Source organism: Thunnus maccoyii, chromosome 23 (genome assembly GCF_910596095.1).
Source record: "Thunnus maccoyii chromosome 23, fThuMac1.1, whole genome shotgun sequence".
NCBI lineage: Eukaryota > Metazoa > Chordata > Actinopteri > Scombriformes > Scombridae > Thunnus > Thunnus maccoyii.
In genome coordinates, this window is record NC_056555.1 from 16,973,439 (window position 1) to 16,991,490 (window position 18,052).

General features: G+C 39.6%; 4 protein-coding genes across 4 annotated transcripts in view; 2 read left to right on the forward strand and 2 right to left on the reverse strand.

Moving 5' to 3' along the window:
- Positions 1 to 984: 984 nt before the first annotated feature.
- On the reverse strand, positions 985 to 6,666 carry si:zfos-932h1.3 (zinc finger protein 432). Its single transcript, XM_042402663.1, has 9 exons — positions 6,508 to 6,666; positions 5,778 to 5,980; positions 5,569 to 5,670; positions 5,386 to 5,481; positions 5,183 to 5,293; positions 4,961 to 5,078; positions 3,624 to 4,431; positions 2,710 to 2,768; positions 985 to 2,621 (listed from the first exon to the last, which is right to left on the reverse strand). The coding sequence occupies exons 1-9, from the start codon at positions 6,539 to 6,541 to the stop codon at positions 1,054 to 1,056; spliced, it is 3,099 nt and encodes a 1,032-aa protein (XP_042258597.1). The 5' UTR covers positions 6,542 to 6,666; the 3' UTR covers positions 985 to 1,053.
- Positions 6,667 to 6,850: 184 nt separating this feature from the next.
- On the forward strand, positions 6,851 to 13,520 carry washc3 (WASH complex subunit 3). Its single transcript, XM_042402665.1, has 7 exons — positions 6,851 to 7,069; positions 9,463 to 9,561; positions 9,654 to 9,719; positions 9,832 to 9,969; positions 10,374 to 10,490; positions 10,583 to 10,647; positions 10,736 to 13,520. The coding sequence occupies exons 1-7, from the start codon at positions 7,019 to 7,021 to the stop codon at positions 10,833 to 10,835; spliced, it is 636 nt and encodes a 211-aa protein (XP_042258599.1). The 5' UTR covers positions 6,851 to 7,018; the 3' UTR covers positions 10,836 to 13,520.
- Positions 13,516 to 17,800, reverse strand: dram1 (DNA-damage regulated autophagy modulator 1). The gene is made up of 7 exons (XM_042402664.1): positions 17,302 to 17,800; positions 16,866 to 16,933; positions 16,499 to 16,641; positions 16,220 to 16,409; positions 15,962 to 16,020; positions 15,094 to 15,186; positions 13,516 to 15,009 (listed from the first exon to the last, which is right to left on the reverse strand). The coding sequence occupies exons 1-7, from the start codon at positions 17,430 to 17,432 to the stop codon at positions 14,965 to 14,967; spliced, it is 729 nt and encodes a 242-aa protein (XP_042258598.1). The 5' UTR covers positions 17,433 to 17,800; the 3' UTR covers positions 13,516 to 14,964.
- The window catches only part of gnptab (N-acetylglucosamine-1-phosphate transferase subunits alpha and beta), a 28,884-nt gene continuing 27,765 nt past the window's right edge, over positions 16,934 to 18,052 (forward strand). The window contains exon 1 of the mRNA XM_042402660.1: positions 16,934 to 16,991. The gene's annotated coding sequence lies outside the window, so the exon portion shown is untranslated. The remainder of the gene's footprint in view (positions 16,992 to 18,052) is intronic.

Sequence of the window (18,052 nt, forward strand, 5' to 3'; positions counted from 1 at the left end):
TTGCACTGCCATGTTTCTACAGTAGCCCAGAACAGACAAAATAAACATTGGCTCTATGGAGGGCCTTTCATGTTTTTTGCAGCCACCATAGATTCTCCTACATGCTTGGAAAGGGGGAGGGGGGCTTGATTGGAAGTCTCCATGACAGATAATAATTACTTATTCTTGGAATTTGGGTTCAGTCTTTGGAATATGCCCAGAGACTCATTTCATGTAAATGTATTTTTCCTCTTGACTCTTGGTGATTTAACCTGGTAACCCTTGAGGGCTGTGACCCCCTGGTTCAGAACCATGACCTTGAAGAATAATGCAATTCAATACCAAAGCACTAAAATCATGACCTCAGCAAAAACAGAGGTAGCATTATATTGACTCTTGAATTTTATGGTCCACCCTTTGAACTTATATCACACTATTTCTTAGTGTCCTGTCTACTGTAGGCCTTAAAACCTTAAAACAAACACAATATCCATGTTCTAGATGATAGTCATTAATTCAGGAAATCATCAGGATTACTTTGGATTTGTTACCTCTGCTTCTGAAGACCACTGAAGTGCCCTTGAACCCTGAAAGTGTCTGTGCACACCACTGATGCACAGAATTATAGTGACAACACTGAGAAAGAACAGACAGTACTTGAGAGTGAAAAAAAAAAACTATTTTAATTTCTAATTTTTTTCAACCATGGTTTTCATTTAAAACAAACTGTGATTACTGAAACATAGTTATAATTTTCTGCTGCAAACTTCAAGGCAAAGTGGAGAATTGTATGTACAGTATATATATATATATATATATATATATACACATATGTCAAAATGATTTGTGTTTAAAGCTGAGTAATTTACTGTAACTGTTGTAACAGTGACAAACCTTCCTATTCCAAAGGGCAACATGTAAAGTCATGTGACACCTTCATGTCAAGTCAGGTAGTTGTGGACTCCTGATCTGCTTAATGACCTTTCTATCCATATTTTCTTATAATTGGAACTTGATACATGTGATGAAGCTAAACATCTAAATTCAAGCATCCTGAAACAATACTCCTCGCCACTATTTTACTAATTTAACCATTGAGTTATTTGTTCTATTATTGGATTGTTCAGGCTCTATAGAGTCCAAAGACTGTTCTGCTTCTCCCTCCTCCCTGTGTGTCTCCATGTGTTTCTTCAGTTTTGCTTTGGATGTGAATGTTTTCATACACCGCTCACAGTGTGGCTTCAGCGGCTTCAACCCCGAATGGCTGCGCTTGTGTCGTGCCAGCTCTGACGAGCTCTTGAACTTGAGCTCGCACATGTTGCAGGGATACGGCCTTTCCCCCGTGTGAATACGCTGGTGCAGCTGAGCCTCGCTGAGGGTGAGGAACGACTTCTCACAGTGGCCGCAGGGGAACGGCCTTTCTCCTGTGTGGATGAGATTGTGTCTGGTCAGAGCGTACGGTTTGGTGAAGCCCTTCCCGCAGTAGGTGCAGGGGTACGGGCGGGCGCCGGTGTGGGAGACGATGTGTTCTTGCTGGGTTTTCTTGCTCTTGAAACGTTTGTCGCACTGAGGGCAGGAGTAGGGCCTGTCGTCCACGTGTGACCTGTGGTGTTTGGAGAGCTCTCCCTGTGACAAAAAGCCCTTCCCGCACTGGGAGCAGAGGAACGGCTTCTCCCCGGTGTGCATCCTTTCGTGTCTGGCCAGCACAGACACCAGGGTGAACCTCTTGGGGCAGTGGGAGCACTGGAAAGGCCGTTCGCCTGTGTGAACACGGAGGTGCTTCATGAGCATGAAGCGGAGCGAGAACCGTTTGCTGCACTGGTTACACTGGTAAGGTCGCTCTCCTGTGTGGGTTGACAGGTGTCTCTTCACATCAGACCTGCGAGTGTACGTCTTCTCGCAATGCGGGCACTTAAACTGACGCTTCACCTGATGCATCTGCCGGTGCTGGGAGCGCGCGAGCAGGGAATCGAAACCCTCGCCGCACTTTTGGCAGATGTAGCGTTTACTGGTGACGTGGGATTTCCTGTGCTCCAGCAGCTCAGAGGGAGTGGGGAAGCTCTGGCTGCAGATGGAGCAGATCTGAGGCAGCTGGCTCTCCTGCGAGTGAGACTTCTTATGGTGGACGGTTAACGCTCGCAGGTTGGCGAAGGAGCTCCCGCACAGCTGGCAGGAAAAGGAGATGGCCACGTTGTGATGTTTGCTCTCGTGCTTCGCCAGATCCCACGAGTGCTGGAAGGTGCGGTCACACCGTGAGCAGTGGAACGGTCTCTCCCCCGTGTGAGTGAGCTGGTGTCTCCGGACGTCTGACGTACGGGTGAACGTCTTACCGCATGTTTCACATGTGAGGGCCTTCTGTCTGCTGTGGGACTGAGAGACATTTACTTTGCCGTCCTTGATGTTCTGATTATCGGGCTGTTCTGCTTTGCTCTGCTCCGTGTTTCCTTTGGGAAAAAGTTTAATTGATGTAAAAATTTCATCTGTGCTGGAAGGAGACGGTGTAAATTTAGCTCCCGAGAGAGTCCTGTATAGTTCAGTGCGAACACTCTGCATGTGGAAGTGAGGAGGGCTGTTTTCCTCGGAGTTGTGGAAGGGACACTTTGAGCAGGTGAAGATGATGGAGGTCATCTCATCCGAATCACCTGAAAATAGAGGAGTGAATAAAACATGAGGGTCTCTTTAGTTTAATGATAAAATATACATTTTTATGTGTTTTTTACATCATCATACCTTTGTCAGTTCCTTTGATTGCTATCACAGAGGGGGCAGCTGATACATCAGCTCTGCTCCTGGTGACATAAAAACATTGTTAGATCACTCACATATATTTTTGACATTTTTGCAGATGTCAGAAAATGTGTTTTGGTAAATGATATATAAAGTCTTACAACAAACATAGAGAATTTGTTTAGCAAATAAAAAAGCTCTTATGAGGAATTGGACATACGTAGCTCAGCCGACACAGTAACAAAAACTGTTTAAGAAACTGTTTTGACATTTTGGGAACTAAACTTAATCCACAATTTATGGGGGTTATGTGCTGGACTATTTCTTGGCCACATGGTGACTCCATAAAGTTACTGCGACTGTTTTTTTAATAAGGATTAAACAAATGAGATAATGAGATAATTTTGCGTTAGCGTTTCTGTTAGGCAGATTTTGTTAGCTTTGGATAGAGCCAGTCTAGCTGTTTCCCTCCTGTTTCCAGTCTTTGTGCTAAGCTAAGATAACCAGCTACTGGCTGTAGTTTCATATTTCATACAGACATCAGGGTGGGATTAATCTCCCATTATTTTCCCCCCCAAATATCAAACTATTCCTTTAATGGAAAAACTGACACATATTTTGAGACTACAAGAGGCACAACCAGAAGAAAATGCTGAAAAATTGACATTCAAGACTCAAAACAGCGACACTGGAAATGGAACTACAAATGAATCCACCAGCAGAACTTCATGAATACTGGAAATATCACTGTAAATATATTTCCTTAACAGTTTTTGTTACTCTTATTATTTACTGCAACTCTCTTGCCAATAAAAAAGTGGCAAAAAGAAATAACAACATTGTTCAATTCATTATGTGTTGATTTACTTTTTAAAATAGTAGCAATGATAGGATTAGAGTATAAATAGTTTTTGTACATTTTTGGTTCTTCGCTGTTTTCTTTCGACCATCTCTTGAATTTACTCGTCTCCTGCCAACTTGGCGAAGTCTTCATTTGCAGACGAGAGGATCTGCGTACATTAGCTGAGGAGGAAGACTGTTGTGTTTCAGAGAGTTCATTGGAGACATCAGTCATTTCTTCATGGACAGAGAAGGATTCATTATTATCCTTTAATTCTGTGCAAGAGTTCATGTTGCTCTCTGTGCATTCAGGTTGGAAATCCTCCTGCACCTCTTCAACAATGTTTTTTCTTTGCTCATCAGTCTGGTCGCTTGTTTCAAGTCCTTCAAGTGTTTTTTCTTCATTTGTTGTATTTCCGAAGCCAGTCTCCTCATTAACAGTTGATTCATTATTTGAGTCATTAGTCTTTCCTGTCAGTACATCTGGACCAAGGCTCTCCTTCCTTAACGCAAACGTTTTTGTCAGAGTCTCCAGAGCTTTGGCAACATCCACAGTTTCACTTGTCTCATCTGCCTTCAAGCTGGTAGACTCCTCACTGCCAGCGATTTCTGCGCTTACAGCCACTATCTCTTCTTCATAGAAATCTGTCTGGACTTGCACTTCAGCTGATTCAATCATTTCTTCATCCACCTCCGACGCTCCGACTTCAACTTCGGTGTAGACGGCCACGACGCTGTACTGATCTGCTCTGACTAAAGTGACGGGGTTTAGCACGTTAGCATAGTTGTGGATCGATTCCAGTCCAACTGAGATGTTTGTTTTCTGCGAGGGAGGAATTGATAAAGCAGACATGATGCAGCTACCTATGGTGGACGAAGGGCCATCTGTAAAAAAGACGAAACACACACATTGCCATCATATATCATACAAGTTTAGGGTTAGGGTTAGATTGATAAGATTAATGATTATAGCGGCACTTTTGTCTTATCTACCTTTGACATTTTCTAGTTATTTGATCTTTAGAGTCATATGGATGTTGCTGTAATGCCCTATATATGAGAAAATTATGAGATTTATAATTAATAGTTTTGCTCCTATTTACCTTTGTCATTTTCTATTCCTTTTCAGTTTTTTATAGTGTAATTTGTGAAGAAAAATGGCTTCTAAACCTTTTTTTTTTTTTAAATTTGTGCAACTTAAAGGCTAAACTAGGCAAACATAGGCTACCAAGTACATAAAACTATAACATTTATAACAAGTAACCACAGTGTACACACAGCATTTTGTGCAAATGTACACATATTCGCTGAGAAAAGGCACAGATGCAAAGATTGGTCTTGGAATTTTATGAACCAATATTGAATAATTGAACTGAAAACTAATCGATCAACTAATTGTTTCAGCTCTACTTACAGGGCATTTTCAATAGTCCTGAACTCTTGTAGTGCTCGAAGATTAAGTTCAGCTCTACAGTTGTGGACTGAACACATTCCTCCAAAGCAGAGGGAGCAGAGCCCAGCCAGGCTGCAGTCTGTAATCACAGTACAGTTGTTATTAAGTTCCTGGTTAAATGGTGCGTGTTGATGCACAGGTAAAATAAATAACCTGAAACATCTGGGTGGACGGACTGAATACCTGTTTAAGGTCTGGTACTGGAAGCAGCTTTTCCAGTTTTGAGAGCAGCTCCCACAATAACACATGCAGGGCAGCATCGTATTGTGGGCCATATTCTACAGGGAATACCTCCTGTAAGAGAGAATCAAGTGGCAGTTCACTACAGGACTAATGCTTAAAGAGTATTCTCAGGCTTAGAGATAAATTCTTAACGTTTTTCTGACCTGGAAGAAGTACGCTCTCTCAACTGGATCTTTCAGCAGGCTCTGAACAAGAGCAATGAAAGTGGACTCTGTTGTTTTCACCTCTGCATCCCTGTACTACCAAACACAGGATTCATGTCATTAAAAGGAAGACTTATCACATCATTATTTGGTTTCTAACAGGTGCTCCTTTGCTGTACTTACATCTGTGTTTGCAGAGGTTACGGGGAGTTTCTCTAAATGGGTTTGGATAACTTGGGAATCAACCGAACCTCGAGTGGAGCCTTTGCATAGCTCCAGAATCAACTGAAAAATGAAAGAATTGAATTAATGCAATATTATAACAGCAAAATGAACATCTTTGAATGTGAAACAGTCACTTTCTTGAGTTTCAAATCACACGTTGTACCTACTCTTGCTCTCAGGCCCAGAATCAGCTGAGCTCTCTGTCTGTGGTTTATCAGTCCGGGCACTGCCTCTGTTACCATGAACACAAACTCCTGAAGCTTATTGTAATTCATCACATCTTTTTGCTTCGCCAGCTGCCACATGGCGGCAGACAGCAGCTGCAGTGGAGGCACCAGGAGGCGAAGAGATGACAGAGGCAAGCTTGGGTCTGAAACAGAAAATGTGTGATGTGAGAGATGATCTTTGGAGGGCAGCAATGAGCTTTTAATTAAAACTCCACAACACAAATTTCACATGAACTATTTTCTGTCTTCTTTAAATGATCTCATTCAGTGGAGATATAACATGAAGTGCATCATTTGCTAAATCTGAGCTTTGACACAATTACTGAAGAATCTATATGTCATGCCCTATGTGTTAAATACAAACTATTAGTCTATGAACCTGTGTACTTGCTGGATAGACCTGTTTAATGTGCATTTTAAATTTGCGATCTAGTAAAGTATCTAACAGTTACAGCTGGGCTAAAGATCTCGAGAAGCAATGAACTGCAATACATGACATTAATCTTTAAAATCTGAATTCATCTAATTAAAGTCGCCAGTCTGATTAGCTATTACAGATTAGATTTACATTTCATGATACCTTTAAATAGATGGACCCCGCTAACAGTCTGACTAACACAAACACAAACTGTTTTGAATTACAGCAGGAGCAGATTATTTAAATACACACCGTTCATTTTCTCTGTTGGTTCAAGAACCTCCATTTCTGCGATATGTCTCCTATGGCGTTGAAAAATACATTTAAAATGCTGTTGTTTGATTTAGTGGCTAACATGCGCTGTCGGTACGCAAGCGCCCGTTTCCTCAACTCTCCTCCAGCATTTCCTGCCTTATTTTTTTTCCCACCCGCATTCCGCGAAGACCCGCCTTACTCTGCCTCTGATTGGCTACTACTCGTTGCCTTCGTTGGTTTGATTGGTTAGATTTAGGCATGAGGCGTGTTAATGTCAGAGTTAGAGCCAATCAGAGGCAGAGTATGGGCGGGTCTTCACAGAAAGCGGGTGGGAAAAAAATTAACGCCGTGGGAAGCCGTTGGTGACGTCACGACGCGATCATACGCTACAGAGTCACATGAATCGTTTCACCGCTTCTCCTGTAATTTCTGCCTTTTTTGCGCAGAAAAGTCTTGTTGTAAAATTTTAATCTGCACTATAATCTGCAGTTAGTCTTGAATATTCAACATGGACGAGGACGGGCTGCCGATTGTGGGGTCTGGAGTTGATCTTACCAAGGTGGGTGTCCAGCTAGCATATTAGCTTATGGAGGAAATGAGAAGAAACAGGCAGTTGTTGACAGTATTTCTGCAAGTCAGAAGGTCAAAAATAAATGACAAGTCAATAAAGCTGTTTAGCTCTAACCGAAGCAGCTGAAAATGTGATTATTTTTTAGCAAACATCACTGTCAACAGTGCCTCCCAACCAGGGGCGTAAAAGTTCAATGTCCCCATTAAATTTCTCTAATTTCCAAATGATTTTCTTTCTTTTGTGTCACAGTGAACACTTTTACACACGATGAAAATGTTAAGGTTGCCATTCTTAAGCAACAGAGTTGTTTTCACTACACCCTACAGTGTTTTCTTACATCTGGGGTGTTACACAAAATTCTGTGACCCATTGAATAGTCTGGCCTGATTACAAATATCAGCTTTAATATAGATACATAGATAGATAGATAGACTGATGGATGATAGATTGTTTACTAAATATTGATACCTGAATAATCTACACTAAATAAAGTTATAAAGTTAAGTAATATACGTAAAGTATATAAATATGACAACAGCAGCATACAGACAATACTCAAAGATGATCAAAATATAAAACCGAAATACAACAGATCTGCTGGACAATGCAATAAATAATAGAATAAAAGTCCAGGTGAGCAGTCTGTCTTCAAGTTCAAGTTCATTGTCATTCCTCTCCTTACAGGTTATGCAAAAGCAGGAATGAAATACAGCGCCCCCTGGGTCATAGTGCACTACATAAAAACAGTAAACAAAGCAATAAAAACCAGTATAGCACTCAGACACATCAAATGGTGCGCCTATAGTATAAGTTAGTTCACAGATTTTGATAGCTGTTAATCCAGACTGTGAAAACACATAGAGTCACACATGTTGACAGCTGTGACAGCAGAAACTCTGCTCTACTACTCCGTCTGTGGAGCTTTCAATATTTGGACAACTTATCAGTCTTTTGCCCACAGTTGATCCTAAACCTCCAGCGTCACAAAATCTGACGCGTCAAAGATTTACCTTCTACTCCAGAAGAAGAACCTGAACTCCACTATACTTAATAGAGTAAATTAACTCATTTTGTGTTCGTGTTGGGGTTGCATGTAAACTGTATTAATTAGAATAAAGTACTGTATCTGTCAAATGAATATGTGCATTTCAGACACATGTGCAGTGTATGAGTACATATTCATAAGATGGTCATATGTTAGAATCCTGTTGTCTCTTTTAGATGCAAGACACTCTGAACCAAACAAGCCCGACCATTGTAACAAAATAGGGAATTTACATTTAAATTACACAGATAAACTGTGAATGTCCTATAGTAAAAGCACTGCCTTTAACAACCATTGTACCAGTATTTGTTCTGTTCAGTTACTTGTAGCAATAATTGCTTCCTAGAGCCGTTAAAAAAAACTTTGCAACATATTTTGTAGGTGGTTCATCTGTGGTTGAAATATTTAGCATTTAGTATAATTTTGTATGTAATAACTCCATTTCAGCAACTTATTCTGATTTCTCTAACTGATTTCTCATTAAGATAAGATGATCCTTCCCACAGCGGATAAATTTGCAGTGTTACAGAGCACTAACAAGAAGAATCAGTAAAAAAAAAGAAGATGATATAATAAGGAAGTAATCAGTAAAAAAAAAAAATAAGTAGACAGACTTAATGGCTGAATTCACATTATTGCATTCACATAAAAATATTGATATTGCACAGTTTAGTATACATTGATATTGCTCATAAGTGAATTGTCAGTTCTGGTGTGTGCGGTCTGCTGGGAGCAGAGTTGATTGTAAAGTCTGACAGCAGCAGGAAGGAAGGACCTGTGGTATCTCTCCCTCACACCCCGCTGGTGAAGCAGTTTGTCACTGAAGGAGCTGCTCAGTTCTGTCAGAGTGTCCTGCATGGGGTGAGAGATGTTCTCCATCAGGTATTATAGCGCAGCCATCATTCATCATCCTTTCTCCCACCACCACCTCAACTGGATCAAGGGAGCATCCCAGGAGAGAGCTGCACAGTTGAGATGCTGTTGCCCCATCAGACCACTCCATAGAAGATGTCTGATGCTGCCACAGAGTCAAAAAAATGTCCTCAGAAGTGCCCCCTCCACTCCAAAAGACCTGAGTCTCCTCAGCAGATATAGTCAACTCCGTCCTTTCTAGTGCATTTGTGTTTTCCGTCCAGTCCAGTTTATTATTCAGGTGAACACTCAGCTACTTGATACTTTATTGCTTGCGGTAGCCTTTTAATGTTTTAGGAAACAGTGGTGAAACTTCTCTATTTGGATGGTGTGAATTACTCAGTTTCGTCATTACATGACACCCGAGGCTCTTCCTCCTCTCTTACCAATGTGACTAAAACATCTTTATCTGTTTCTCCTTCAGGTTCCTGCTATTCAGCAGAGAAGAATTGTTGCTTATCTCAACCAGTTTGTTGTTCACACGGTTCGGTTCCTTAATCGCTTTTCAACAGTTTGTGAAGAGGTTTGTTCTTCTGCTCTTTACTTTTATGTATGTATCTTCCTGCTCTCTTAAACACTGCCAGTTACTTCATGCCCTGAATTTGTTTTTTGCAGAAACTTGCAAACATATCCCTTCGCATACAGCAGATTGAAACCACACTGTGCATTTTGGAGGCGAAGGTGCGTTTTTTTCAGCCTCTTCTCTAATCATTTTTTCTCCAGTTTATGAAACTGTATGTTGTTTTGTGTTCATAAACATATCATATGTGGAATATTGTCATGCTCTGAGCAGCTGTCCTCCATCCCTGGACTGGAGGACGTCACGGTAGATGGAGTCGGTCAGCAGCAGACTGCTCAGACGCAAGGGCCAGCCGCTGCCAGTCAGAGCCAGGCAGATGGTCCACCAGCGGGGACCCTGCCGCCCCCAGAGGTAGATACACAGACATACACACAAATAAACATATAGTATTGTTCAGCCACACTGTACCACAAAACAGCCAGAAGCTAGGATGGGTTTTTAATTCATTTTTAGTAGAAACGATTTGTAATTTGTATTAAATGTAATATAAAACGAGGCAAAGACTTGCAAATGTATAAAAATGTACAAACACACAATACAAGTAACTGGTTCACATACACTCCAACAACAGATAAACACCTGACAGAAAATCAAGAAAATAACTTGAAATTCTCAGACACTCTATAAGTAACACCTATAAAAGTGTAGCACCCACCAGAGAGGCAAAATAAGCTACCGCATGTGATATCTAGTTCCATCTGAACCACTTATTATTCTACACTGCCTTATTAATTTGCATGTTTCATGTGTTGCAGCCCACTCAGAGTGCACCAGAAGCTGCAACGACACAGAAAGCAGAAGCTGCTGCAGTGAATGTTATGACAGTGGCCAAGGACCCACGTTACGCCCGATACTTGAAAATGGTTCAAGTGGTGCGTAATCAGTAACAACTGCCTATAAAGTATGGTGGGAAGGGAACATCTTAGCATTTCCTGTATCTTAAAACATGTTTAATATGTTACAGGGTGTTCCAGTTCAGGCCATAAGGAATAAAATGACCCAAGAGAACTTGGATCCCAACTTGCTTGAGTGAGTTTTTTAACTGTTATTTTACTGTTTTATCCAAATAATTCTGCATTTGTGATAATCATCATAATTTCCTCATTGCTGATTATAGCACACCAGATGCCCCCGTGCCTGATGGAGGAATAAGGAGCGCAGAGGACGAAGATGCCGATGCCAACAGTTCTGACAGTGAATCTTCTTTCAGTGACTGAGATCTCCATTCTGTTCTCATCACCATAAAGCTTCCTGTACAGGCCATCCGAGCTTCTTTAAACCTGTACTCACAAGGTGAAGTAGGCTGCAGTCTGCCTATAAAGGAGTATCAGCGAGACTGGTGGATGCAACTCATCGCAGATGTATTATAGGCGCCTGAAACAGGAAAATCTACCGTGTGTGATTGTAATTTCAGTGTGAAAGAGCTGAAATGTTTCACCTATTGGTCAATTGTGACCTCCTCGATTTTGATACATCATTAGCATTTTGAGGAAGGAGTATTTTTTCAAAAAGGGGGGGGGGGGGGGGTAATCCTCTCAGTTCTATGACAAGCAGATTGTGACAGTAGCAAGTAGATATTCTGTTAAACTTATCATTTAGTAGTTATTTTTCTTTAGTCACCGCTACTATCACAGTCTAATGCCTTTAACAGATGCACTCATCAGTTGGAAGTCTCTTTTTTTGTTACAGGGTCCAAATAGAAAATAAATGTATGTTGGATATTTTAAATGTTGAATATGTACATTGTAATTGTGTGTGTGTGTTAACGCCAGGGAGAAAAATATCACAGTAATCTCCCAGAAATATCAATATACAGTATATCATAGTAGTTCTTTGATAGGAAGGAAGATGTTACATTGAACTGCAAAGTAACTGGAAGTTAAATTGGCTTTTTTTTTTTTTACCTGCCGTTATTCTGGCATATTTTGACCTTTCACAAAATGCTTGAAATACCCGTTTCTTCCCATTTTGACACAGCGACTATGTGCAAAAAGAAATGATTTTTATGTTAACTTATGAGAAATATTCAAACAAAAGTAATAAATTGGTGTCTTAGTACAAGTACAAGTCACAGTGGAGGAGCATCATGCTTTTCCAGTGTTTTAGCTTGTTTTCAGCTGTGTAGAAAGTTAGACGTTTCTCATTAAAGTGATCTCAAATAGGTACATTCAGCCCAAGGACTCTATTACTTGATATTTGTAACTGAGACGGCAAAATTATGAGTCAAGGTTTATCATACAGATAAGAAAACTATATGATGCAGCCAGCAATGACAGATGATGAAAAATACATTTTGATATATTGCCTTGTCCTGCTTTAGGTCCTTCCACAGCTAATGTTATTCCAACAACATTTTTCATTGTCTGAGATTTCATGCAAGGTATATCAGTGTGTTGCACACTTGCACTAATGGGATAAATCAATGATAATCACCATTCGTCAGAAAAAGGTAAATTGCAGGTTTTGGTGATTTTCTTATGTTGGTCTACATGTCTGCAAATGTATAATACTGAAGTAGAGAAACAGTGCCAAGAATGCTTAAGCACAAAAAAAAATCTTTGATAAGATTTCTATGAATGGATATTACACTATACTGACTGTGAAAAAGTGATGAGAGTACTGGAAAGCACTTTGTTTACAAAAGCGAGGAGTTTTGGATCTGTGATTTTGCCTGTAATAAACACTCAAACATTTGCTTTAAAAAAAAGAGTATGTTTATTATTCAGCTCAGCAGTGTACATTATCTCTACAGTACATAATATCAAGCAAAACAGAGACAATACAAAATAAATGATTTAAAAAAATATTTTTCCCTTGTTAATACATTATCTGTAGTGAAAAAGTTAATCTCTGGTCATATGACTCCCATTCTGTCCACATTACTGCATACATTACAGCAAATGATTTTCTCTTTTCAGAGAATACTGTGTAATTTCTGCAGAGTTCAATCACCAATTCTTGACTAAATATAAACAGTGATGCTCCAAACGTACTGGCCACTGATGGACCAACAGACACCACGATGCAAAAAACTGAGCAGTTTTCTTAACGACTGAGAGGAACACATTTGAATTAACTAAAATCCCTGAACCAGCCAGGCAGTATTTCACAGTTTTTCTCATGTCAATGTTACCAATTAATCCCAAAATCACAAATTTGAAGGTTTCTACAGTCTGTACAGCATTAAATTTAATTTTGTATTCAGAATTAGCAGAATGCTTTGACGCAGTGGTTCCCTACCTGGGGGTCATGACCCTAAATAGGGGGTCACATGCTTAATAAAGAGATAATAAACAAAATAAAAAATATTTCTGTTACAAAAATTTTCTATATTTCTCAAATAATTTCCTTTTTCTTGTAAATAGTACATACTTTTGTCTCTGAAAATCCTATAAATTACACAATTTGAGAAGAGAAAATAATTTGGTTGAACTGCTTAAAACTCAGGTCCACACTAAAGCTATAACCTGTGATGAGGAAGTAGGCAATGATTTGTTTTTAGGTCTAAAGTCTGAAATTAAATTGCCTTTTTTGTCTACTACAGCATATATATTGGCTCTGTAAGTCACTTGTCCTGTGCTCTCCTTTGAGAAAAAATCAGAAACCAAAAGGGAGAAATTTATATTTTAAATTCTTTGATTTCATGATTGTGTCCCTTTTATATTATTTTGATTGAATACTGTTCGGCCATCGACTTACAGTACATAGCTGGAGACCGTAATTTAATACAGCAAATCAAATCTTGAATAAACGTGGCTTTCTGTCACAAGCAGAGCAGGCGGTCACACTGAGCCTGATTGCATCATGCTACACAACACGAGAGCCTCAGACTCTGAACAACAACCCACATTAGCTTTCCTGCTAAATTCTCCTTCTTATCTAAATTACAAACATGAATACAGATCTTGTCCTGCACCTCAGCTTGTTGAACGAGCCACCAAGTAAACATTCACCGGGGAAAAGTGCACCGCTAACTTCAGTTAGCAGGCTAAGTAGCTAATAAGCTGCTCAGCTGCAGCTCATCTGTAAACATACATGAAAATGTCACTTCAGACCCTTTAAATGCTGGTTTGGTCATTGTTCTTCATAATGCCTGTGAGCGACACACTGTCTGTACATGACTTGTAGCTACAGCAGTTTGTTTACTTTATCTCCGTTCTGTATGGTGTAGCACTGGTAGCCTGCCAGCTAATGTCAATCAAACAAGCATCAGACACTTCCTTTCTTCGTATAATAGTACAAAAATATTAATAATACATTTGAAAAACACATGTTGAAATTATTTCTGACTCCAAAGAGGGATGATTAAACGGGATTTCAGTTGGACTTAAAGGAGTTACAAGTTGAAAAAAGTTGGGAGCCATTGCTCTAAGGCTCAGAGAAAAGGCTTAATTTATCTGCCTGAAAAAATACATAAAAAACTGCTTTACTCTAAACAGCCCTGTTTATTTTATTAAATAAAAATATTAAATTTGGCAGTTTTACTGAGCAAACCTTCATAGCCTAATTTGTTCAACTAAATGGCCATATTCCCATTGAAAAAGATGTCTAAAGGTTGTAAACAGATTGTATTAGCTGCACTGTAGAACCAAGAGACTGTACTGGGATCAGTATTCAGAACCAGAACACTTGACTGGAGTGTTTAAGATGTTTTTCTCCCTAATATGTTGTCACATAATACTCCAAAGAGGGCACAGTTGGAAAATGCTAAAAAAAAATAATACCTCTGGTAAGAAACTGGTAGCATTTGAACAATGATCCCATCTGAATTAACATTTAAGACATTTCCGGTTTTCATTAATTAGCACCTTCACATAGTATCAGTTTGACTTCTCAGAAAACATCCGTACGGATCAGACTGATATGTAACCACAGACAAAGTCATCAGTAGTTGGGTGGTTTTCTTTTTTAACCACAGCAATCATGTGTCAACTGTGTGATAAACTTCTCTTATTGGTGGTCACAGGTCTAACACAACGTGTCACGCTGATGTGTCAACAACCAGGGGCAAAGTGCAAAATGACATTTGACTGAACACAGGCAGCAATATGTGGACTTATAAAATGGTTTATGATTGTATAAAAAAGTATAAAGATACAGGCTGTGGTCAGTTGTCTTTTTCCATAATAACCCACCTGACAGACAGCCAGTTGTACAAAATGTATAAATAACATAAAAGGTACCTATTCTATTAAAAAAATTCAGTCAGGTAATACAAAACACATAATCTTAGAAAAGCTGTGCAGTATAATAGTGCAAAAGTTTCCCCAAAAACAAACATGGCACATTTTTAAACCTGAAAATATTGATTTTTGTACCAAGTTTTGCTGGCAAGTTGCAGACTGATCAGGACAACGCCTCACACTCCGTTTTCACTCGTAAAGTAAACAGCTGTAGGAAAAACGAAGGGGAAAAAATGAGAAAGACTTCCAGCTAAAAAAGATGAGTCATCACTCTGTGTGGTGTGATACTCACTTTGAAATCGTCGATGTATGTGAGGAAGAAGCAGACAAAGCTGAAGGCAACGATCCACTCACATACGGCACTGGCTACATGGAAGGGATAGTCCTGCAAGAGGGACACAGATGCAGTGAGATATGAGATCTTTTAAGGATAGGTTCGCAATTTTTCAAATCTGCCCAGCAACAATTGTCCCTAATGAACTGATACATATTTTTCTTGCTGCAATCATACTTCCTGTTCATACTGGACATTAAGAGATCCTTCTTAATGCACTTTCAATGTAAATGATGGGGGCCAAAATCCACAGCCCTCCTTAAAATGTATTTTAAAGTTTATTTGAAGCTAATATGAAACTTCAGCTGTCCAAATTAGTCAAATGATGTCAATATCAAATTCTTTTTAGTGCCAAATTCCCTCTTTCTGTTACGATCCTTCCACTGCAGCTGAACAGGAAAACACTGTCCACTTATATTGCAAGTGCACTTGGAGAGGATCTTCCAATGGCCAGTATGAACAGGAGGAACAATTACATCAAGCAAAACCTGTGTCAATGTTCATTTGGGCACCTGACTGTTGTTTTAAGACACACTTGAAAATCTGTGAACCTGTTATTGTACGAAAACAGTAAAAAAAAATCATAATTTCCCAAGGTAACTATTTCAAATTGCTTGTTTTGTCCATCTAATGGTCCGCCCCCGCCCCAAAATATTCAGTTTACTATCACATAAGACAGCAAAAACAGAGAGGGATGTTTTGCTTGAAAAATTACAAAAAACTCAAACTTGTTATTGAAATTGTTGCGGATCATTCTTCTGTTAACAGAACTAACTAATTGATTCAGCTCTAAACGAACACACAGCACTGACAGACTGCAGCCTACCTTGTCTTCTATGTCTCTATGCATTTTGCCTTGTGTCACAAAAAATGAACAGATCACAGCTGAATCATCCATTAAGGAAAATGGTATTTAACAGTGTGTAAGGAATACAGCATCACATGCACTTACTGTCAATGACACTAATGATAATATTGACAAGAGAAATCATGAAGTTCCTGGTAAAATAATGCATGTTATCTTAGTACATAAAACATCAGGAATCCAAGTGTTTTGACAGATTTCACTCGTGTGAAAGGATACTGGGGAAAAACGCCACAGCAGCAATGGTGGCGATACCCACACGTGCACGACATATACCCAGGGACGACCCGTATGGATAGGCATGATAAGATATAACAGACTGGAGGACGATGTATGTGACACCAGTGATGAAGAACAGCAGAGCTCCTGTAAGATGAACCTTTTCCATTGTTGTTTCCATTTGTGTTTCCTGCAATCAGAAAGTAAAAAAAGCAAACAAACATTAAACTAAATATTTTTTTTATAATATAAATGTGATCAAGATCTGTGAAGACATACCTGGAAAGTAGCCACAATGCACATGCCCAAACAGGACAATAATCCCAATACAAGAGAAGCTTTATTCAGATATGGACTCACAGCTCCTGTGTCCTCACTCAGCTTCTCCACATACTTGTACCTGGCATAGATGGTGGCTGTTCCTGTGAGAAATTCAGATTGTACATTTACCACAAAGTTTTTTGAAACTTTTGACTCTTTTTAAAGGAAAATTCCTCTTGCATCCGGTAAACTCTCCTTTCATTTTCTTGAAAAAGGGAAGTGTGACTCTAGGAAATTTGGTTCCTCCCTTGGGAGAGCCCAGAGTTGCCTAAAAGAGTAACAGCTGAGGTAACAGCTGAGGATGTAGATGTTGGGGTGAAAATACCTGCATATGCAGAAATGAATGTCATCAGGCCGAAAATGCAGCTCTCTGGAGGGTTTGCACCTGTATCACTGCAAAAAAAAAAAGGAAAAGACATGTTAGCCTGCACACCGCAGACATTTGTTGACGGTAAGTCATGACTTCCCGTTATTCGGGTCTATGCAGGTTTGAATTTTGCGTTATTTCAAGCTTTAGTCGCCTCTTCTTAAAATAAGCCCAATTTAAAAGAGAGAAGTGAGAAGAAAAACTATATTCTGAGTTTCCGAAAATAACAGATTGAGTTTGGGTACCAGCCAAGTCAACGCGAAGGAAAACGAAACTAAAGTTTACAGTAATGACTTCATCAAAGTAAATCTCAAACCTCAAATTTAACTCATTAAAGATCACACAATAGCTGACTTCTCTTCCCCTTTTCTGAAGTACATGTATTAAAACTTACCTTATGTAGGGAAAGATTATATCGACATCTTTTCTGAAAAGCGCAATGAGGTAGGAAATAATGAAAGTGCTGGAGGACCAGATGACCAAAAACACTGGTAAGAAGCATAGTCCTTGCATGAACCAAAACATGTCTTGAGAAGTTTTTACGCGAAACGTCCAGAAAACGCTCTCAGGCGTGTAAATAACACAGAGATCAGATATAAGCTAAGGTGTAAAGGTTGGTCCAGGAACAGATCTGCTGTTTCTGCTGCTGCTGCTGCTGCCGCTGCTCTGAGGTGAGAGATCAAGCCTGTTAAAACCGACAGTCACATGGTTTGTGAACAAGAGTGAACTTGGCCTCTGTTCATAAGCAGATGTACGGTAGATACTGTGACCCCTTCCCCAAAAGGACTCCCTGTGGGCCGGCCCATGCAAATCAAACCACCCGTGATGATCATCCGGCGGTCTTTCTTCTTCCCTTTAAAGTTTTCTTTCTCTTCCCCGAACACACTGCTGCCAGTAATCTTTTCATACAGGGGGAAGTAGCGGCACCGTAAGCAGCACTGGAAAGTAATTAAGTACTCAAGTACTGTACTTAGGTACAATTTTGAGGTACTTGTACTTGAATATTTCCAGTTGAGTTGAGTTGTTAACAGGTTTCATTTCAATAAATGTTCAAATGATCTAATATTTCACCAAAAATCAAAGATTAGAGAAAAGTCCAAAAACTGAAAACAGATTTGTGTATCAGAACTTTGTTTTTACTTCTT

Coding starts and splice junctions, on each gene's coding strand:
- si:zfos-932h1.3 (XM_042402663.1), bottom strand. CDS start 6,541: ATGGAGGTTCTTGAACCAACAGAGAAAATGAACG. Junction 5,671..5,777: donor TTCTGGGCCTGAGAGCAAGA/GTAGGTACAACG, acceptor TTCATTTTTCAG/TTGATTCTGGAGCTATGCAA. Junction 2,622..2,709: donor AATCAAAGGAACTGACAAAG/GTATGATGATGT, acceptor CTCTATTTTCAG/GTGATTCGGATGAGATGACC.
- washc3 (XM_042402665.1), top strand. CDS start 7,019: ATGGACGAGGACGGGCTGCCGATTGTGGGGTCTGGAGTTGATCTTACC. Junction 9,970..10,373: donor GGACCCTGCCGCCCCCAGAG/GTAGATACACAG, acceptor CATGTGTTGCAG/CCCACTCAGAGTGCACCAGA. Junction 10,648..10,735: donor TTGGATCCCAACTTGCTTGA/GTGAGTTTTTTA, acceptor TGCTGATTATAG/CACACCAGATGCCCCCGTGC.
- dram1 (XM_042402664.1), bottom strand. CDS start 17,432: ATGTTTTGGTTCATGCAAGGACTATGCTTCTTACCAGTGTTTTTGGTC. Junction 16,934..17,301: donor ATAATCTTTCCCTACATAAG/GTAAGTTTTAAT, acceptor TTTTTTTTGCAG/TGATACAGGTGCAAACCCTC. Junction 15,010..15,093: donor CATACATCGACGATTTCAAA/GTGAGTATCACA, acceptor TTTTTCCTACAG/CTGTTTACTTTACGAGTGAA.